The sequence below is a fragment of the Chinchilla lanigera genome, unplaced genomic scaffold, assembly GCF_000276665.1.
Source record: "Chinchilla lanigera isolate Chin_1 unplaced genomic scaffold, ChiLan1.0 scaffold00084, whole genome shotgun sequence".
Taxonomy (NCBI): Eukaryota; Metazoa; Chordata; class Mammalia; order Rodentia; family Chinchillidae; genus Chinchilla; species Chinchilla lanigera.
Genome location: NW_004955485.1, coordinates 1,082,465 through 1,106,063, shown reverse-complemented (window position 1 = coordinate 1,106,063; position 23,599 = coordinate 1,082,465). Strand labels below are relative to the sequence as shown.

Here is a 23,599-nt window from a genome sequence, read left to right as displayed (position 1 = left end):
CATATGAAATATATGAAAAAACATTCAAAATTACTGGTCATTTGAGAGATGCAAATTATATCAGTGCTGAGATTCTGTCTCACTTCAGAAAGAATGGCTGTTATCAAGAAATCAACCAATAACAAATGCTGGTGTGGTCATGGGGAAAAAGGAATCCTTTTCCACTGTTGGTGAGAGTATAGACTGGTGTAACCACTGTGGAAATCAGCGTAGACATTCTTCAAAAAACTAAATGTTTCGTTCAGCTGAGCTGCTGCCCCCCTTCTTGGTGTCTTCTTGAAAGAATTAAAAGCATCATGCCACAGTGATATATACATAGCCATGTTTATACCAGCACACTTTGTGATAGCTAAATCTTGGAAATAGCCCAAATGCCTATCAACTGATGAATGGATTAAGATTTTTTCTAATACAATGGAGTACTACTCAGTCATAAAGAGGGATAAAATTGAGTCATTTCTAGGTAAATGGATACACCTTTAGACCATACTGTTAAGTGAAATATATCAGACATATGTGTAAATGCCACATTGTTTCTCTGATGTGAGGAACCAAAAGTATAAATTAGGACCAAAATGTGTAACAGATACTGTGAAAGAGGATGAAAATACTCAAATGGGAACAGGAACCAGGGAGTGGGGAGGGAAGAAGGAAGGAAGGAGAAAGAAAAAAAAAGAGACAAAGCTTTTGTAAATTAGGGGAAGAGGGGTTGAAGGAAAGGTGGGGGAATGGGGAAAAAAAAGAATCAAGGTATATCATACACAGGTACAAATTCCTGTGATGATGTGATCATTATGTGTACCTAAAATGTACCCATAAACTTAATTAAAAAATAAATGTATACATGCTCTTTTAGTGACAGCCAAAATAGTTTTATTTTTATTGTGCTGTTTTCTATATAGAGTGGCTTCTTACTACAGTTCTCCCTTTCTTTATGGTGGCATTTTGGGTGAGGCCCAAGTGTCTTGTGAAAATAATGGAAAGCTTCAACTGAGACATAAATGTGCTGTAGACAGCTCTGGATAAATAGGATATTGAAAGCCCATTTCCTTATCCTAGACTCCCTTAGATGTCCTTCTGTTTGGATTACTATTGAAGGTGAGAACTTTATTCCAGTAAGTACCTTAACATGAGGCACCAAGTACCTTTTGAGGTCATGTACAGTTGATCTTTGAAGAACACAGGAGTTAGGGGCGCCAACTTCCCGTGCAGTCAGAAATCCATACATTAACTTTTAGCTTCCCACAGACTTAACTATCAATAAATAGTCTGCTTTGATCAGAAGCCCTGCCGGTAACATAAAGTCTGTTAACACATACCTTGTATATATTACATATGGTGAAAAATACATAAGAAGTATGAGATAACACTTTCTATTGTGATAACCGTACCAGAGAGATGCAGTGCTCATGCAGGGATGATTAGCAACACATAGCATCTTGGGTGGATGCTGACAGCACTTGAACCCACTGTGTGTGTGTGTTTGTTTTCTTGGTACTGGGAGTTGAATTCACGACCTCCCCCTTGTGAGGCAGGCGCTTGCGCCACTGACCTATATCCCCAGCCCTGAACCCACCATAACAGCAGCTCGAGGTGGTGATGAAATTATACAGTATGTACTACAGTTAATTTTAAGCATTTATGACATAATACTGCATCTCCATTATTTTCCATTTCTCCTGGCTGTAAATGGTACCATGCATGGTCTGTAAATATGTGCATAAATTTTGATAAATTTTAAGTTTTTATAATGGATTTATATATATTTATGATAGTGATAGTATCTAAATATACTGTATACATTCATGACATACCTAACCTTTTTTAAAAAGAATTAGTTTATTTTTGTGGTACTATCACTGAGTGAGTCCCCAGCCTTAAATTTATTTAACTGGTACATAAAAACATAAAAGTTGTGCACATTAATGGGCCAATGGCATTTCTTAATTTTGTTGATACTTCTAGGCTACATTATTTATCTGAGATTTCTTTAAATTGTCACAAATCTGCACATAATTGGAACACACAGTTTGAACCCATGTTAATCATGGGTCAACCATATTTCCTCTTGTATATTATACTAGAGTACTTCTCAATATATCTTAATAGCAATGGATGTCCACATGGAAAATCTTGTGTCTTTTTTATACTTTCTGCCTACTCTGGTACATTAACCCTAAATTACTTTTTTAAAGATTTCAACCCCAAACCTCTTTAAAGCTGCCTAAAGACTTTGAGATTTTTATGCCATTGAAAAAATCTGTTTTTCATGGAATGCTTTACTATTCAATATTTTATCAAGTAATTAGAGCAAAGCTGACCTATTAAAATAATAAAAAATCAAATGAATATAAGGGCTGTCTAATCTAGAAATGTAATAGCTCAATTAGAATAAGGCAGAAATCTGAAAATTGAGAGAGAGAGTACATTCATATTTCTTCACTAAAATCATAGTGATGTGTAGGGAGTATGCCCGCTTTTAAACTCGGAGACATTTTCCGATTAAAATAACAAGCCATACTTAAATGTGTGGCAACTCTGGAGAGACTTAGTACCCAAAATAGAAGTAAAAATGAAACCAAATTTAGATCACTTTTTTGATAATGCTGTTAATTTTAGGAAGATGTTATACGTGTGTTCACCTGTAATGTCGCTGTTACGGAGGACAGCTATCACAATATTTCCTGAGCCGTCCTGTGCTGTCACTTACTGACACTGAACTGTTTGGCATTTGGATCATTGGTGTGCCCAATGATTTTTCTCTAGCATTGTAATGTCTGTATGGTTTCTGTTGTCTTTATTCACTTTATTCCAGCCTGATTCAAAATTATTCCCTTACAGAACAGTTTGTATTTGGCAAAGTTGAAAAAAAATGCTAGTCTCTTCTAAATAAGGTTCTTTTTCAATTAGAAATTCCATCTTTGCAGTTACAACATTCGTAAACATAACTCAGTTTAGATAGAGCTAAACGACTTTACAAGACTGCTATTTTTGTAGTGGAGAAGGCTTTTCCTAAAGAGCAGTTTAGTGATACTGGGCTCTTACAGCTCTCTTGAAAGTAGCTGGAATTTACTGCTGCATGTATTGAGTCACATGAACAGGAAGCATGGTTTTGCTGACTTGGAGTGTTCAAGAAATATTGGTGTTTTTAGGGGGAAAAACACAACACATGTTGGATCTTATTTTTGTCCATTTTCAAAGAAATGTTTCATATGCCTTATGTTCTGTGACATGACATATACTGGTGATTCTAACGATATTTCAGGATTTTCATCCTAAAGTATGCGAAAGGAAATGTAACCAAATTTGGCAAACTCCCTACTCCACTGGCATCCATAGTTGGAAGCAGCAGTCTTTCTGTCCTTGTTGCACACTTAGGCAAGAGAACCACACAAGCTGTGTGATCAACAGCCAGGATTTTGACTGGCAGAAGGCGCAGAATGGAGTGCGATCCCTCAGCCTGGTTCTGCCTTTTCCCCAAATGCATGGTGCTGTATAAATTTTTCTGGGATGTTCTCCTGAGCAAAGTGTAAAATTATTATTTGTCAATTAGAAGTAAGTTATAAACAAAAAGTACAGTGTTACTTACAAAGCAGTTCTTGAACAGAAAACTATAATGTTATTAAGCTGAAAGTGGAATCATAAAAATAAACCCTAGAACTTGGATTCCTCTCTGATTTAATCCTTTTCTAGACTTTATCAGAAGGAAGTCAAACCAAGATTTAGACAAATAAAAATAACAAGTCACAAAATGTAGTGTTACCACTCAGTGCTTGATCCCAGTCTTGATAAAAGTTTACCTTTTAGAACCAGATGTGGAGGCTGAGGCAGGAGGACCACAAGTTTGAGCCCAGGGTGGGCAGTAGAGCAGTTTAGGGACATCCTGTCTGAAAATAAAAGACAATAAAGGCTGGGAGTGTTGCTCAGTGCAGAGACCCTTAGGTAACTCCTTGGTACTGGGGGGAAAAGGGTTTATCTTTTAGGAAAATAATTGTAATTTGTAATTCTTGTTAATCTGCTGGTCACTTTCCCTGTTTTGTAAGGTTTACAAAGTAGTTCTTAGGTCAGGTTCACAGTCTGCGTGTTCGAACTGCCCATTTGCCAGTGCCCTAATAGTGCACAACGCTAGAGCAGTTCCTGCCTTTCCAAAGGAGCACATACTCAAGATGGGTACTGAGTGTCGGAGATGCTGCGCGACTCAAAAGTAATTAGAAAACTACTCTGCAGTTGGGCCCTTTGTGGCCAGAAAAAAAAAAAAATTTAAATGATACAGTATAATGAAAAATAAAAAGAGCTCAGAACAGTGGAGTGATTTGGAAATAAAGAGACACCCAAACATCAGTTATGAGGACTATGACATATTTTAAAAATCTGTGAGTTTTATTTTTCCAGAAGTTCCAAATGGCTGGTGAATACTTCAGGGTTATTAAACAGATGAAATGCATCACTAACAGTTGCTCTTTGTTATCCTTTCCCTGTCCCAAATTTTATCCCTTCCCTACCAAAAAAACCCTACATTTTGATTTTGGAAAAATTGGGCTGAAATGGGACTTTATAAATAATCCCTTGCTGGCTTGGCTGATTGGCAGATGTCCAGTGGTGTCAAGCCAGTGAGCATAGTTACCACTTTTAATCATTTAGCTCTTCATTCAGGTTACTGGTATTAAGTGTACACTGAATACTCACTTTGTAAGGATGCATTAATTCTTAGGCTAGTCTGTTCGCCTTCCATTTAGTAAGATGTGCCTTTCTTCCTAAGTAATGCATCCCCTTAAAATGAGCTGTTATACTAATCATATCTGATTGGCGGGACCATTTTTAAAGACCCTTCGCTATTTTCACCTTGTTTCTAAGTGAACAGTTACATTACAAATTACTATTCATATGTGCTGTTTGTGCTAAGTAGAATTATCACTTTATTAGACACCAGTAACAGCATTTCTTCGTTTCTGCCATTTTGGAGAGGAATTTGGTATAACAAAAATTGTACTGGGCTGTGGATAGCAAGGGTGCTGTGAGAATCAGGCTTCTGTACAAGAATTGATTTAATTCTTGTGTGCATTTGAATATATAAAACTAGGGCATCTGACTTGCCAGCACGTAGGAAGTTTGTTTTGGTTTCAAAATGTACTTTACCCCATGGTGGCTGGCAGGGTACAGTACTATTGACATCACTGTGTTTCAAATAGAAAATTAACAAGTAGCTACTGTTGTGATTGCAGATTGCCTTCCCAGTCAGTCCCTGAGAGAGAATGCTTTTTGCTTTTTCTTTTGGACAGCAATACTCTCAGCCCCTTGGTACCATTAAATCAGCCAATGGGGGCTGCCAGAATAGGGATGAACACCAACAAAAGGCCAAATCATAGACAACTGTTAATACACCAGAAACAGAAATCTTTAATGTTTCCAAACGGATGTGAAAGATAAATAATTAGAAATATCCTCTCCCACTCACAGCTAAGTTTTGACAGTAGTTCAGGTTCAGAGCCTGATCTCATCCCAGAGTAGAACCCTTTCCCGCCACCCAAATACCTGGAGAGTTGCCAAAGGAAAATAAGCTATTTTGTATTTAGAACAAATTGCCACTGTTTTCTCCAGTGATGTAGCCTTATTTCCCAGACTTTGAAACTTGGAGTACAGAAAGTTCTTGTGTGACCACAGTAGAAATACGTTGAATGAACAATCAAATTTGTTTTTGTGTTTTTAAAAACCTAAATCCTTATACACAGATAGAGCAGGGGATATATGTATAGGAACTAAATTTAGCAGAGAATGGGTATCAAGTGGTCAGTTTCTCTTAAGTCACTTTACAGGTTCCATATAGAAATTCCAGTGAAGAATGTAGGCTTTGGGGAACAAGATTTTAATTTTTTTAAAAAATCTGTCAAAAAAATGAAGTCTTTCTTAGAGAAGAATGCAGGACAATAAAAAAAAAAGTAATTGTTTATGTATTCTCTGCATTAAGGCCTTCAACAGGTCAGCAGTTGTGGAATCTGGCAGACCTATGCATACCCTAGTTTCATCTGATTATACTGTTTAGAAGCTTCAGCACTGATTATTATCTCAACTTCGGTTAGCGAGTTTTAGAAATATCCACTGGAAATTACATCTCTTCTCCACTGGGTGCTAGTCATTCTGTTTAGTATTAGGAAGATGAAATTAAAAAAAGCATGCATTCAGTCTCAAAGTACAGTGTTATTAGTATAAAAATCAAGGTGATCTGAAGGAGTATGACAAAGATCTTATGGAAGAAATTAGTTCGGGTATAGGCTGAAAAATAGTTAGATACCCAGCAGCTAGGCAGTGGAGAGAAGGGTATTGCAGGTAATTGGCAAGCGTAAAAATAATGTAGTTATAGAAGAGGTTTGCAAGGGTGTGAGTAGTGGGAAATGAGGCTGAAAGGTAGGGAGCAGAGGGCAAAATGACAGTCTGCAGACAGGTAGAGACTACTGCTGGCAGTCTCAAAGATTCTCGCAGCATCTAGCACGGTGGCCAGAACAGCGTGGGCTCGTTGTGTGTCCTGAGGGGCGCTTCATGGTCTTCCTCTCTCTGCATTGTGAAGTCCAAGTAACACTTCAGCCTACGTGGAGTCTTGGTAGTATGAGGGAAAATGTGGTACAATTTTGTAATTACAAATCAAGTACTCAAATCTCTCTCCCTTTTCTCCTCTCGCCTATGCCTGTTTCCTGCTCCGTTCCTTCTCCTCTAAATCTTTGAGAGATACCGTCTAAGCCATGAGTCAGGCACAGTGTTCTGAAGTCCAGTCTAATAGTGGTCTGTGCTAATTTGCTTTAGGAGTTTGAACATAGATTTCTGGAGGTCTTGAGATGCGTGTGACATAATGTGAGGTTTATTTGAAGCCTTAATTTTGAAGGTGCATTTTGCATCATCTATGCTTGTCTTCATATGAAATGATGTTTTCCTTCAGATATTTGGGAAAATAACCTGTGAAGGATTACCATATTTAACCTTAGACCTTCACATACTCTCTGGCTCGGTGTTGAGTGCCCTAAGGTACACAGAGCCTACCCTTGGAACTGCCTGGATTTTAATGAGAGAGTGGTTTTAAAGTGTCTTTCCCAGAGTGAATAACATGGATCTCAACTTACTTTTAATTCTTACTTGTATGTAGATGAGCATTTTCATGCTGAAGTTGATGATGTGACAGAATAATTTAAACTATTAGAATATTATACAAGCCAGATGTGGTGGCGCACACCTGTAATCCCAGCACTCAGGAGGCTGAGGCAGGAGGGTTGCTGTGAGTTTGAGGCCAGCAGGGGCTACAAAGTGTGAGTTCAAGCCACACTGAATTGCATACGGAAACATTGTCTCAAAAAGGTAAAAAAAGAAAAAAGTTATACAGTAAGTCCCTGACTTACAAATAAGTTCCCTTCTGGGAGAATGCTTGTAAGTCATTTGTAAGTCCAGCAAAGTGAGTCCTTATATACCTTTGACACGAATATACAGTGTAAAGCATAAAAAACCACACACACACAACCACTGTAAGTTACTTTTACTTTTGCAGCCCTTATTCTTTAGATTTGTGCCAGCAGTTGAATGATTCGTTACAAGAATGAGCAGCATCTACCATCTTTTCACCTTGGTCCAGTCTCTCAATTATTTTCACCTGTTTCCGTGGTCGTTGCTTTGCGCTTCCCAGCAGTCCCCTCCACACCACCACTGCTTTGCTCTTACTTCGGGACATCCTGGGCTCTGACTGAGTGCTGCGCTGCTGCTGTACACGATCGCACAGTACAGGGCAGTAAGTGCACCGCAGCACAGCTGTGACATGTCCAGCAGACATGTGAGCTTACTTTCGCAGTTCATTCTCCCCTACGAGGGTCCATAATGAGTCTGTCCATACCTGTGAAAGTTCGCAACTCGGGTGCTCCTACTTTGGGGACTTACGATGTATAGAATACTGTGTAACTTAAACTTTACCACTTACTGATATTCCTGTCTGACTGCTTTACAGGATACTAATTAAGAGGCTCATTAAGCGAAGGCAACTTCTTTGAAACGTGAGAAGAGAGTCCCAGTTACTTTCTTGTGTTTATTTCTGTTGTCACTGAGTCCCATGACTACCACAGGCATGTCTGACGCTAGATAAATGCCACTTACCAACTCCCTGCCTGGGCTAATAGTCTCTTTCCTGTGAGGCACAAAATTTGTAAATTGAAGGTAAAGTGAAATTATCAAATAGTATTTTATAGGAATAGCTTGTCTAGCTTCCTTATTTCTTTAACAGTATCTTGAACAGCAGAACACGATCATATGTTTTAGTAAATAAAATACCTGAGCAACAGTATGCTTGATTTACCCGGGTCCATTGTCAATGTCACTTTTCTTCAGGAAAGGAGGCAGGTTTTGTGTGTGTCTCTTTGGAGACTTCTCTAGGAGATTCTCAGCATACTAAATTCTAGAGAAACTTGGGTGTTCGGGATGTGTAGGGTGAACAGCCAGTTGCTGTCTGTGTGGAGTGCAGCCACCGTAGCTTGAAGAGTCCTGGCTACGGGAAGACTCAGAGCCTGCTGCGTAACACTGAGCAGAGAGGAAAACACAAGCATTGTCCCTGTCACTTGACTTGTTTTCTGTTTTGACTTAGGGAAGGGCAAAGCCTTGGCAAGGTCTTGGTACCCTGTAGTGGGGGAATGAAAGACAAGCAAGTTGTGGTGAAAGACCATGCCTCCAAGGAGTCAGCCATTGGACAGCTTGTGTGGCCAGGAGTTACATTTCTTATTGTTGGGCAGAGGGGATTAAGTTTTCGAGAGGCAACTTGAAAGACATCGGAATTGAAAAACACTGTATGATACTTGGCTTTTTTTTTTTTTTTTGAAAAGGGATTCTGTCCTCTCTCCCATAACAGTGTGTTGCTTTTAGTTGATATACCTATGCTTTAAAATATCATAGCTGTTAGGAAGGGCCATTTATAGCAAAATAATTTCCCTTCATATTCTGTGGTATGTCAGTTTGGCAGTAAAGTTTACAGGGTTTGAAATCAAAAGCAGCATTGGTTTCTTCAGAGAAAAATGATCCCAGTCTATCAAAATAAAAGCCAAACAGACTCTAATTGTTCTTTCTCCCATAAAGGGCTTGCCTTTTTGAAGGTGTGGGCAATTTTGATAGGTTTCTTTTTTTTAACAGGGCTAGTGGATGGGAATTGCCATTTCCCCTGAGTAAAATCCATTTTCCAATCTCATTTTAGAGCAGACTTCAAAGTGTCTCTGAAAATAAAAGAAGGGTGGTGCCTCTCCATTCTCTAGCTCCCTCCGTTCCTTCACAGCTCACTTCCTGTGCCCGTCTAATCTGAACTGCTTTACTGTCACTTGTGTTAACTTAGGAAACATTTGAGCTTCAGAATTGTTACTGAACCATACATGTGATTACAGGTGTGTAAGTTAAGTAGATGCCAGCTGGGAGCTTTAATGCTTTTTTTAAAGAAATCATTTTCCATGAAGTCTAGCTGCATAAAGTTTACAGTGTCAGGTATAAGACCATACTTCAATCCTCCTCCTCTCTGTCAGTTCCTCCTGTTTCCTGGGGACTTGAAAAAAAATCACCGAATATTACTTGTATTTTTTTCCTTCACTGAATGAGGAGTTTCAAGCCAGCCTTTTTCTTCTGTCTCTTGTCTCCTTTCCTTCCCCCAGTCTTACGGCCCATGCTTTGGCAACCCCATACAAGAGGCTCCTGGGCCACCAGTCACATGAGAACGAAGGCGAGAAAAGACCAGATGGCATCAAAAGATACGCCTTTCTGGGTCGGGTCGTTAGTGGTTAGTTAAGTTTGCAGGCTGGTTACCACGGGGATACTGCCGGCAAAGGGGAGAGAGCAGCACCATGGAAGGAGAGAATTTGCCTACACTTCTTGTTCTAGACATCTGTGAGAGAAAACACCACGCAGAGCAGCATGTGACTTAACTCTGCAGTCTACAGTCACGGTGTAGCCCTTGCTCTTGGAAGGGTGCATTTCTGTGAGTGGAACAGAAACACATGTGGAAACTGTCTTCTGTGAGAGGGTTATAAACACGCGGTCAGTTGCTGACTTGCAGTGCCATTACTGGCCCTTTGTCATTCTGCCTTCCAAGTGCCCGTTGCACTTGTGTGTAGCAAAACTGAGGAAATGACACGGAGCTCCCACAGAATCACCTCTTCGCACAGGAGAGCGGAGATCACGCGCTGCGCATCCTTCGCGCGGCCCGTTTGGGGGCCGGTATGAACAGAGCGCGGAGAATGCCATCGCTGGCGTTTGGAAACTTGGCTGTTTTCTTGATGTGTGCCATTTACGTGACTGAAGAAACGTTCAGTAGTGGGTAATAAAACATTTTTTTAAAAGAGGGAATTCTGTCTTCTGTTTACATTTAGGCATTTTTAAAATCTTGACTTCCTTGGTGTGGGTAACTCCTGATTTATCAACTAGTAAATTTAAGTAATTTATTGAAGATTTCAAGACTGCTGAAATTAGCTGGTATTTCCTTCTTTATAGAGTCCCAGGTCAGTTGTTCTCTCTTGAATAAAAGAAACTGAGATATTTTTAATTTAATTTAATTTAATTCATTTTTAGTTTTGGGTACTGGGAATGGACCTCAGGACCTCACGCTTGCCAGGCAGGCACTCTGCCGCTGAGCTATGTTCGGGCCCATTTTTAATTTTAGGCTTAAGTTTGGTCCCAGTCTATAAGCTTTGGTCTGTTTAGTCTTAATTACTTGGAAAATCCCTCCTTTTTCCATAAACATCTGGTATCTTTCAAGTCCAAAGTCAGGTTTTACCCTCTTTGCTAAATGTGCCGCCTCTAATTGTAGCCTCTCCTTTTATTCAGAGTCTGTTGCCCTTGATATCTGCACGACTCGTTTCAGCATGAACCAAATGGAATAAAAGAATGTCTTTTAGTTTTCCCACTCAAGTGTCTGAAACAGTGCTGAGTACACAGCAGTCCTGCATATACAACTGAATAATTTCTAAAAAGAGAGAAGACGTTTTAATAGTTATTTTCATTGTTTTTGTTTTACAAGACAGGAAATTCACCCACCCTTTTTATTCTTGATGTGAAACTATAGTAAGGAATCAGAAGTTTCTTAAACTAAAATCTAAAAAGATAATTCCTGGGTGTACTGAATTTCTTGAGTTAAGTAAACAAAATCAACAGAGCTATTCTTGACGTAATTATTAGTTTTTATTTACGGGTAACTTTTTGGGGTGGGGTCTTTCTGAGACAGGATTTCACTATGCATTTCAGGCTGTATAGCCCAGGCTGGCCTCGAACTTGCAGTGATCTTCCTGCCTCAGTCTCCTGTGAGTGCTGGGATTACAGGCATGCATCACCATATATGTTGACAACTTTTGTAGAAGACTAAATGCAGAATAGTTGCTTTACTTACATGCCACAATAATCTTGATGTATTTAAAGGCACTTTGTATGTGTGGTGTTTTGTTTTGTTGGTTGGCTTAGCAAGAACAATCTGATCACGTGACATTGCTTTACTTAAGAGGTCTTAGTAGTGTAGCAGAGAAGTAGAATGTTAAAGATTGCCAGGTGTGGTAGTGTATGCCTGTAATCTCAGCATTCTGGGAGGCTGAGGCAGGAAGATTATAAATTTGAGCCCAACCCGAGTAACTTAGTGTGAGACCTTGTCTGAACATAAAAAATAAAATTCAAATGTAGGTCAGTGTGAAGGCCTTGGATTCAATCTTAAGGGCCTCAAAAAAAAAAAAAAACAAAAAACAAAACAACATATTATGGGGAATCTGTTGATAATACCTTTTAGAGAAGATTTAAAAAAATCCTTACCACAAGTATGTCAGGTTTCAGCCTGGCCCTAGTATTAGACTTGAGATGGTGAGTTTAGGAGATTTGGAATGAAAATTCTAACAGACTTTTACTGTCGTTGGGCTAGTTAGTGGTTGCTGTAAGAATCTTGAAGCCAAACCTCTGACCTCACTACCTTTAGTCATCCTTTATTTTGCCAGTATAATAATTGGCTGTTTAGCACCTTCTCCTAACCCTCTTTCAAAATGCGAGTGCTTGAGAGTTTCACTTGACATTATTTCTTATACATTAAGACAGAGAAGCCATAGTTTCATGAGTGAGCTAGTGAGACAGTTTTGGTCTTTGAAAAGAAGATGGAGGGTGTCTTGTTCATGTTGACATAGTTACCACAAGTTCAGTTGTAACTAAGCTACAACCTTTTAAGAGTTAGGAGTAAATGATGAACACACTTGTTTTTCCTTTTCAGGTAGACTGTAACTGCTGATTAGTATTGTACCTTATGAAGTACCAGACCAAAGACGGACCAGTATTGTTTTAGGATGAAATTAGTGTACTCGGAAACTCACTGTCATCACCAGGATCAGTCCCTTTTAGAGCACAGCAAAGGCAAACCCCCGAGACTTCTTGCTAGCATTTTCAGGAAGAATTTTCACTAACTCTCCCACAAGATGGTTGAATTAGATAATGCAATAACTTTCAGTAAAGAACTGTTAGCTTTGTGTAGAAAATTGGAGGAAAGTAGTGAGAGAGGGTATAAGAGAGAAGAAGAAATACAACTTAAGTTAATGAGTTGGTACATTTAGATAGGAAGCAGACTATTTTCTAGGTTGTTTCAGTAACTAGAACCACAGGACCATGTATTTGTCTAATCCTGTCAGATAGTCAAAGAATTTTATTTCTATTGTGTCAAGTCACATGAAATTGCCATTTTTATAAATGAGAAAGAGCTGAAGACGTGGAAGTTCATATGGTTCAATCTAATACATAATAAAAACGGGTAACATGCTGTAAGATGGCTACAGTTGCAGAGGTAGTGGTGTGTTGGTATATGTGTGTGCACATGTAATTAAAAGGCAGGAGAGAGGAATCGGAAACTTGTAAGCTGAAAATCCCTATTCTAGCCTGTGGTTTTAGGCATTCAAAATCAATTATAATTGTTTTACTGTGTTTTTGCATTTCCATAGTAATTGCAGAATGGACTAAAAAATAAGCCATCTCTGACTGACTACCACTGGGGATAACAATTTGAAGTGACTAATCCATAGGGTACAACAGAGGCATACACTCCCCCCCACACACACTTGCAGATGCTTCAAAGAACTAGGGCTGCGGCCTGGTTATAGGCTGAATAAATGCAAGTTATTGTCTTAAAATAGGTCTCACGGTGTTTGTAGTGGGATATCCAGGCTGTGCTGACTCCACTTTTTGTCTTTCTTAGGCGAGCTCATCTGCGCCTATGTTTAGAACGTTTAAAAGTTCTGATTCCTCTAGGACCAGACTGCACCAGGCACACAACGCTTGGTTTGCTCAACAAAGCCAAAGCACATATCAAGGTGAGAATTTTTACTTTCAGATTTGTGTATGATTCTCTGGATCCTGGTTTCATTATTAGCCATAATTCCTGTCCAAATACATCAGCTGGCTCATTCTACCCTTCTTCATAACTGAAATCAAGAGAAATATTTCTGAAAACTTAACCAGCTAATCTACACTTGATCTTAGCCAAAAGGCCGAGAAGCGATTAACCAGCTAATCTGACAGGAGCGACATAAACTGATTAGACTAAATTATTTCGACTGCGTGGCCACTTGAAGACTGGAGAATGCTAGGAACATAACAGTTACCCTTCTGACAGCCAGGAAGGAGGCAGTTGTGCCCTCTGGTGGAGATGGCTTCACTTGGCTCTGTCCCTCAGTACTTTTCCAGCCAGCACCACACTGCAGAGGAAGTCTGTCCTGTATGGAGGTTGTTTCACAGACTTTTATTTGTTTGACTACATGTTACTTGTGCAAGTAATGTGGCATTCACACACAAAAAAGTAGAAACAACTATTTTTGAGGTTTAAAAAAGATATACTCCTGTATTTTTGTACATGCAGACACATTTTCTGTGCCAGGGTATTTTAAGACGACAGAAATACTCTAATATTTTAAAGTTTGACTGTACAGATGTAAATATCATTCATTGTTTTAGAAACTTGAAGAAGCTGAAAGGAAGAGCCAGCACCAGCTTGAGAACTTGGAACGAGAACAGAGATTTCTAAAGCGACGACTAGAACAGCTGCAGGGTCCTCAAGAGATGGAACGAATACGAATGGACAGCATTGGATCAACTGTTTCTTCAGATCGTTCTGACTCAGAGCGAGGTGGGCAGTGTGTCTACTCCAGTGAACACTTCTGCTGGATTAGGCGGGTGGGCTGGCAGGCACGCTGTCTACTGTCTTTCTAGTCCATAATGTGACAGTCTGTGTTTTATGCAATCACGTTGTCGTCCAGTGCCTGTGTGAATCATGAGACTTTCCTTCTTCAATATATTTAATATATATTGACTTCTTTTGAATATACTTAATTGATTTGAAATGTTAGCATGGTGGTACACACTTGGAATCTCAGTTACTGGGAGGCTGAGGCAGGAGGATGACAGGTTCAAGGTCAGCCTGGACAATTTAGCAAGACCCTATCTCAAAATTTAAAAAAAAAAGATAAGGTTGGGGATGTAGCGATAGACTGCTTTCCAGTGTAGGGCCTGCTTATACTGGTTTACCCACTAATGCCCTTTGTCCCGTCTAGGGGCCTATGTAAAACCCCCTATTACATTACAATTCTTCTGTCTTTTTTAAGTGACCATAACACTTACTGGCCTTTTTATATAGTGTTCCCCATTTGGGTTAGTCTCAGGTTTTAAAATTATTAGATCTGAAGGTACATATTTGGAGCAAGAAATAATCACAGAAGTCAGGCTGTACCCTTTAATTTGTTGTGTCAGGAAGATACACTGTGTTACATTACTGGAGATAATACATGTTTTAAAGTACCACGTCCTTAATTTACTTTTACACCTCTTGTGAAACATTTGTCTTCAGCAGAATTAAAGAACAGAGGCGCCCCCCACAAAAAAGTCTAAATTTTACTGATCTCATCTATAGCTTCAGCCCACCTCAGGCCTCTTGCCACAGTAAAAGATCCCAGAGGGGAACAATGATGACTTTAAGTCTTAACATTTGAGAAAATAAAACTAACGAGGTTTTTTTTTCTTTTTTAAACTAACGAGATTTTGAGGATTCTAAAATACTGTTCAAGTGCCACTAAGTCTTTTTTTCTGAAACAGACTGATGTTCGTTTTGCCTTTTTAAATGGAAATTTCCAAACATAGTCAAAAATAAATAGAATAATGAACTCTCATGCACCCATCATTCAGTTTTAGTAACTGCCAACAATCTGTCTTTGTTTCATCTAAGTCACATCTGAAACTTCAGGCTTTTGAGTTTGTCTGTTTTAAGAGGATTAAAAAATCCTGAGTTTTCACTCTAGTTCTTAAGGACTGTTTTTAAAAAAGTACTATTATTAAATAGTATTGATTTTAGTACTTAACAAGCTGGGGGCCACATACATATTTAGGAGTTTGTTTTTAACTCTAAATTCCACCACCATAGTGCCTTTATGCTAATTCCTTATGTATCTCACTATAATCCCGAAACTAATTTTAAACAAACCCTTATTTCAAGCTGTATTTGGACCTGGAGAAACAGCTCAGTAGCACAGCACTTGCCTACAGCATACTTGAGGTCCTGAGTTCTATTCTCAGCCCCACAAAAAAGTCAGAGATTTCTAGCTATATGTGATGCAAGGGAATTGTAAGACAAACCTCTCAACACCTACTTTATATTGACTGTCTTATTTTAGTTCCTGAGTAAAAATTTTTGGGATAAATTGTAGCAGTCTGTGGAATTAACTATGGAATGTTACCACCATAGGTCTTCATGGACATGTTTTCCAGTTTGCCTGTTTTTAAGTTTATGCTTCTCCTCCTTTTAAGGCAACCCTGATTAATAAACAACACTGAGAGTTAGTTTCTTGCTTAATGTGAAACAGATGTTAGATGTTGGGATCTTTTAATATTAAGTACTAATTCCCAAATAGACCGAGTGCTTTTAGAGAGGGGTCCAGACAGACTGGCGTCAAAGGATTTTAGTAAACTTGCTGCCTAAATTAAGAGCATAGTATAGCAGACATTCTTCTGTGGGGAATACTCCTCTCTTCACCTCCAGTTTGTTCTCCAGAGCACTGATAATATGCTTCTTGCTAACACTTTATACTTTTTTCTCATGCTTTTTAATTTTTGAAGGGGCATGTGTGATTATTAATGCTTCCCTCTTTTCTTTTGACAGAGGAGATTGAAGTGGATGTTGAAAGCACAGAGTTCTCCCATGGAGAAGTGGACAATATAAGTACCACCAGCATCAGTGATATTGATGACCACAGCAGCCTGCAGAGTATTGGGAGTGATGAGGGTTACTCCAGTGCCAGTGTCAAACTTTCATTCACGTCCTAGAACACAGCATGACACAACAGTGCAGGGCAAAATATTCACTGGGCCAATACAATACAATCTGTTAAATTGGGTTCATGTTGCAGTCTCCTCTTTAAAGCTAAACAAAACTATACTTGAACAAGGTCAAGAGACTTGTATTTAAGCAAATGCTTAGCAAAAAGTGGGGTAGAGCCTCCCCAGCAGAACAAATATTCCGAATATTCATATTGGAAAAAAAAATAATTTCTCATGGCAGCAGCAAACATGAAATTACCTTGATTTGATTTAGTTGGTTTAGAAGAGGACATTGGAGAGTCCATCCTCTGTTTGCTCATACTACATGGAGTAGACACGTTCAAAGATGGGGTTATGAACCCTTCCCAAGCTTTATGGCCCTGGAAACAAAATCAAATCTGTAGTGAGGAAGACTAGATAATCAGGCAGTAAACTTGGGTAGCTAAAGAGCTATTAAAACACAGCCTGGGACAACTTATCATGAAGCCTGTGGATGATCAATTCTTTTTTAAAAAACTCATTTCATGCTCTACAAAAGGAGAGACTCCCAAGAAGCCTTTTGAAAGGGATCATCATGCAGCTCAGCTTTCTGTTGGATTCCATGCGAAGCAAGTTGACCTTACCCTGCTTGTTAGCACTAGGGCACCCAACCGCCAGCTCGTCAACCCACCGCCCTTAGGCCATAAGGGGGAACTCCACACCTGATGGCCTCTGTCATACAGGCCTGAGTATGGATTGGGGGCAAGAAGGAACAACTCTACGTGCCTCCCAACCTGCGTGAGTCAGAAGAGTTATGTGCGCAGATTAGCAGGCCAAGGTCTGAGCCATGGCAGCATTTTTATTTGAGATTTTGATAACTTTATATGTGTTGAAAACCAAAATGACATCTTTTTAAAGCTTGTCCATAAGTAAACATAGATGTCTTTTATAGTGGAAAAACATTGGGAAAAATCTATTTTGATGCAGCATTTGATAATAACACCTCACTCTTTATAGTGCACAAAATGAATGAGGTCTGGGCTAGGTAGAAAACGGTCAATGCTGTTTTTGTTTTTAGAATCATTACCCTTACCAGCTTTTAACCATCTGATACCCATAGTAGATACACTATCATAGTTAACATAGTTAAGTTCAGCACTTACGTCATTTTACTGTAAAGATTTGCTTCCATTTTCTACCGTCTCGTCTCACAGTCCCACTGTGCAGGTGCTATTGTTGCTTTTCTATTTTCAGAAATGTTATTTTCTTCTAAGTGAAATTCCTGGCCTGCACTTTGATGTCACATGTTCCCATTGTCTTTCAAATGCCAAGGTTTCCCTCTGGTCCTCACCTCACCTTTACCCCAGGAAGCCTTCCTAGGGACCTAACCTCCCCCTACCCTGGTTTGAACTTTATATACTTTAAATAATTTAACTACCCTTAATTACTTAAAAAAAAAAAGCTTTATGATTTTCATAACTTATTGCTGATTTTAATGGGTTGTTAATTTCAGTCCTGTAGTTTTATTTTATGTTTAGATAGGGCTGGGCAAGAAAAAAAGAAAATAAAGACAACCATATTTAGCAGTGCAGCCGAGTTGTGTGTTAATGTTAGACTCTTTGTGAGCAGCATTTTAACAATTTCAGTGCTTCTGTGTTTGAAGTGTACAATTTTGGTCATACATAAGGCCTCCACACACATATTCACTTGTTCTTGTGCTCCTCTTGTGCCTCCTAAAACACTTTTTCCTTCATCGTGCTGAGAAATGCTTTGAGGTAGATGTGTGTGAAACACTGCATTCTTATAGAAACCACTGTTGGAACTTGCTACACTTCAGGTGCTGGGGACTTCATGAAAAACATGACAAAACAAATTCATTTTTGTGACCCAGGTAAATTAAATCTTCGCTTATAATTGTCCTTGGCTAGGTCAAGATGTTGTACTATGTATCTGCTTGCTTTTGACTTTCCCAAGTGAGAGTTTAAAGAGCATGCTCTCTTCCATAGAAAAGTAAACTGAAGTCCTTGACTAAGATTCCATGTTGTTCCCACGGCACTTTATGTACAGCTGGTACATGTGACAAGACAAACCCGAGGTGCTGCCGTTTTATATGTATAGGGAAGCATTTGTCACAAACTTGTAGATCAGCTGCTCCCCTACACTACTCCTTCCCTGGGTTTGTTTTCTTTGAGGGAAGGCAAGTGTAAATTGTGTAAAGTAAGTGTAAAATGAGTAGGAAGTATTAGTTTTTTAAAGACAAATTGAAGATACCTAAGTTAACAGCAAGAAATAAAAACTGTGAATAAAGAATACTGGCTAACTTTTGTAACACCCTTCTCCATGAAGGTAAAAATATGGATGAATCCACACCTTCAGACATCTCCTAAGTGTAGACACATCAGAAGTCCAGCATTAATGGCAATTTGAATTGTAATTACTATTCTAAAATTTAAACAGATGCCTAGTTCCATATAACCTAACTGCACATAGTTTAATGTATTTTATTTGATAACTGCTTCAAGTGCGGGACAGAGTCACCTAGCATTATCTGATCTGATGAAAGGATCCATTTGGTTACATTATTACACAAACTGAAAACACGACTGGCGGGTCCCATTTAGCTCCCACTAACCTTTTAGGGTACTCTTCTAGTAAAATGCCTGTGGCCTAGATATATGAGGAGGTACAGCTAAATCTTACACTACTGTACTGTCCGAGGATTCTGAAGTCTCTCTAGTTAGCACATGAAGAACTCTTCTAATTTTAAAAAATGTCTTTGTAGGCCTCATGATGCCTGCTTCATGAAGTTTTATTTTTGTTTTTTTTTCATGAAGGAGTTTTAAAAAGCAGTGTTTGAGGCAAAAAGCTCCTCCTCTTTAAGGTCATACTGCTTAATTCATATTTCCTGAGGAAGCTGTTCAGCATTTTAGGAATGTTTGTGAATTTTGTTGTTTTCACTGGAAGTATGTGCTGTTTACTGTCTTTCCACCTCAAAATCCCAAACCAAAGTCAGACTCCAACACATCTATCAAAAATAACGTGGGAAAATCAAGGACTTAAAATTCAATTATCATCATTTGGTAGGCCCTGAGCAATTAATTTCTTCAAGGAATTGTTTCCTCTTGAGAAGCTGTTATACTTACCTCCTCCATCTGGAAACGTAAGGATTTATGCATAATACACATAAGTTGCTCCCGTCTCCCAAATCTTTGTGTAGTAATAAAAGGAAATGAAGAAATCTACACTTTATTTTTTCTCTGATAAGTACAACCTTCTAAAATTTCACCCTTAATCTTGAATTTTAATTACCTTACTTCTCGATCTTAGAGAAAAAGACATTTCTTAAATATTAGCTCATATTAATAAAATTCTGTGGCAAGGAGTAGTTTGTAATTTTTCCCCCTCCTGTTGAGAACTGGGATTGGATCCAGGCCCTTCCCTCTGAGCTCACATCCCAAACGGTTTTTTAAAAGACAAGATCTTACTGAGTCAAGTTGCCTTCAACTCGCCACCCTCCTGCGTCAACTTCCCAGAGTACTGGGATTACAAGTCTGTGCCAGCATGCCTGAACTCATGGGCTTAAGTGATCTTCCTGCCTCCGCCTCCCAAACAGCTGAGACTACAGGCATGACTCAAATTGATAACCTATAAAATTATAAAACAAAGGCTTTATAAGAACAATGTATCATTTTAATTATTACTTGGACATGGTGGTGCACACCTGTCATCCCATTATGTAGATAGGCTGAGACAGGGTTCCGTGTTTGGGTTCCATCTGGGCAAGTTAGTGAGGCCACACCTCAAAAAATTAAAAAAGGGTGAGGGATAGAGTGTAGCATGCCTGAGTTTAACCCCAGTGTACTGAAAAGAAGACTGGACACCTCACACGCTGGTAATAACCACTGCAAGGTATCTCAAAGTCCTATGTAGTGCTGACTTTGCCTAGAAATGCAAATCAGCAGCTGTCTTCTGGGCCCCATGCACTAGATCTAACAGGAAACTGTTGCGACTTGTGTGATTTTTAGTATAATTCAAGGAGATGCACTGACAATTTCACTTGATTGATCTGCCTTTCTTCAGTTACAAATTATGATGTAAAAGAGCCCAAGTGCAATATTTTTAAATACTTTTTACGAACTTACTGTGATTTGGGGATTCCTCCCAACCCACCCATTTTCTTGACTCTTAGGTCTTTACCATAGGGAATACTTAAAAAGTCTTCCCTGTTAAGGCTATTGCCTTAATTGGTGTATTTTAGATGTTCATACCAGGGCACAGAATAGTACTATAAAAATGTAAAAAAGCTACGCAGTATTACTAAAATGAATACTAAAAGAATATTGTGTAAGTTTAGGTCAGTTGTTTCTGAGTAAGTGCTTCATCACACTCCAAAAGCGAGGTCACCTGCACCTGACAGCACTTGTGGAGGAAAGACTCCAGGCCAAAGAACTGAAGGGATACTTACTCCTTCCTGCTACTTGTGAGCAATGGACAACTGGTAATTACCATCTATTAAAGACTAGCCTAGCTGCAGATCTCAGGCTTCAACTCAAGTTTTCCCAGGATATGGAGTGAAGTGTTTGCACCAAGCCTGAATTCTTTGTTTCTTGGGTCAGAAATTCACTGCCATCTTGCTAAGATAAGTACAGGGCTTGAAAGGGAAAAAAATAAAAGTTCATCAGTTTTACCAGGAAAGGGAAAGTGAGCCAGCAAAATAATACCCATGATGTTGGCCCCACAGACAAGTGTCTCTTCAAACAAAAAAAAAAAGCCAACCCGCCCTTTCCTGCTAATAGTATAACCATGACTCCTATGCCCATAGTCTTAAAGAGGATTAAATGGGGAAACAAATTACAATTTCAATAATTCCAGTGACTTAGAAGTCTACGCTGGGATCATGAAATGAAATGGTAAGGAATATGGTAGAAGTTGTCTGCTTGTTTTTACTGTCTAGAAACTGAAAGATGATTATCTAAAATCTGGTAGTTCTAGCCACTTCAGCTGTCAACTGTGTACTACAAATGTACTCTTCAATTCTCACTCACTTTATCCCTCTCATTCAAGGCCACAGAAGAAGCACCTTTATATACATTAGCTCAGAAGGCAGAAAATGCAACTGAAAAACCTCACAAATGTAACACCATCGTATGTCTTCTTTTACCGCCTTTTGGCTATGCCAAAACAAATTCTCAGAATGTCCCATCTGTAACACTGGTTTCTGAAACGCGTAAAAATCTACATCTATTTCTGTATATCTATACAGAAATGTAAGTTTAAAAAAAAAAAATGGTAGAATAAAGGGATTCAATTACTTGGGGCTTTTTGTTTCTTGAAACTACAAAATTACCTGTTAGATTGCCTGCTATGCTCTTCCTCTCCAGTGCAGTAAAAATTCAGTTTAACTTGCAACTCAAAAATCCTAGATACAAAGAATGTTGACATTTACTGTTGAATTTGTAAATTATACTGTGTGCTTGATAGTATACGTAATACAATTCATATATTTATTGAACCCCTTTAAGATTTTAACAAATATAAAACCCTGCTAGTTTAAACAGATTTTCTTCCTTCCATATTTCAATATCCAAATTAGGCAAAAAGCCGAATTAAGTAAGTTTTTATTTTTGGCTGCGTTTACAACTGGCATTTTTCACCCTGTAAAAAAGTCTAGTTTTAATTATAAAATTATAATCTACGGATACACATAGGTCACAAAAAAATAAACTTTTCTTTACCTGAAGGTTTCCTTTGCTCTTTTCAAGGCAGACATACCCATTACTAAAATCACATACTGGAAATGCACAGACACACACATAACCATTTACTATGACAAAAACAAGCACTTAAAAAAATGAATTAACAATTTTAACTGATACATTTTGTTTTAATGCCTAGTCTTCATATTAGGCTAAAACAACTGCCACTACAGACATTTTTCATTTCAAAAATTAAAGGCCTTTTACATTTAACCTAAAACATGATTGTCAGCTAAGGATGCACATCGGAACTGTTTATAGAGTTTGTCAGACATACCCTGGCTTATATAAGTAAGTCTGGAATAAGTACTAGACCCAGGACCTCCTGTCTCATTTTATAAGCATCAGAGGTGTCTTTTTATAACCTTCACTCTCTCCCAATTCAGAAATATGCACTAGTGTGAAAGTTAATTATGTTTTACTTGGTAATTTGTTAACACTTCACTAAGTTGTAAGTGGAGGCTTCAAATCACAAACAGGTTTTATTATCCATTAAGAAATGTGAACCATCATTAAAATTAAGGAAAAAAGATCCTGTGTTCACCACTGCCGCTTCCAGTACGTCAGCTGCCCTTATATGTTGCTGACCATGTACCAGACATTGCAACTCTTTACAAATACTAACTTACGCCTTAAAACCTAGACAAACAGCTATTATTTTCATTCTACAGTAGACAAAAATAAGGTAGAGGACACTAGTTAATAAATAAGAAGCCAAGATTCAAGCAGCATTCTGGCTTTAGAATCCTTGGCCTTCCAATATGCTCCGCTGGTCTCTCTACATGTTAACTAGAATAGCATTTGTTATCTGTGGTACTATCAGATTTCTGTTCACTAATTCCTGCTGTTAGAACTGCTCATTCCTTGAAATGGTCAATAACACAAGAATGCCAAACTTTGAGAAGATACACAAAAGCACTGTACCTAGGAGTCATGAATCAGTATTTTACATTTCAGTCTGTCACAGTTTCAACACTTCAAGTCATCTTTCTTGACAGAAGGGAAACTATACACTAAATTTTTTGACAAAGCTTTGTTAAGGCCAGAGTTGCTAAAATTTTTAGAATATGGAGCACTTAACTACCTTTGTTTGTAAAATACTACAGGTATTATGCTTACTGTTAAGCATCTTTTCAACTTCAGCGTTAAACCACAACAAATACCACCTCCCTCAGATCCTAACATTGTTAATCCAGAGACTCCATCCTGACACTAGCATTCCAAAGGGTCACATCTACATCTGTGACACAAACACTCTTGATCTCACACTATGCTTCCTATTTTGAAAATAAATGTTTTGTATGGTACAGTCACTTTTCTTTTTTTCTTTTTTCTCCTACTACAAAGGCTTCCGGTAAAATTAACATACAGAAAGAAGGCCCATGGAGTCAAAGGAGGGATAAGCCTTAGTTACAGCAGTTTTGCCTATTCATATATGAGGTAAACTACTATCCTCAAAAGCACACTAAGGCAACTCAATAAAAGCCATTTTCTGCACAATCACACTAAACTTCTCGCTAATGTTTTCATTTAAAGGATTCTCTTGGAAC

The 23,599-nt window shown here is 38.6% G+C and overlaps 1 protein-coding gene across 2 annotated transcripts in view; it reads left to right on the top strand.

Moving 5' to 3' along the window:
• Mxi1 (MAX interactor 1, dimerization protein) overlaps positions 1 to 17,889 on the top strand; it is a 68,347-nt gene extending 50,458 nt beyond the window's left edge. For both annotated transcript variants that reach the window (XM_013504111.1, XM_005403756.2), the window contains 3 exons: positions 13,208 to 13,322; positions 13,963 to 14,134; positions 16,157 to 17,889. In XM_013504111.1, the coding sequence (XP_013359565.1) occupies positions 13,208 to 13,322; positions 13,963 to 14,134; positions 16,157 to 16,320 (451 nt within the window). In that variant the 3' untranslated portion in view covers positions 16,321 to 17,889. The remainder of the gene's footprint in view (positions 1 to 13,207; positions 13,323 to 13,962; positions 14,135 to 16,156) is intronic.
• The last annotated feature ends 5,710 nt before the right edge of the window (positions 17,890 to 23,599 follow it).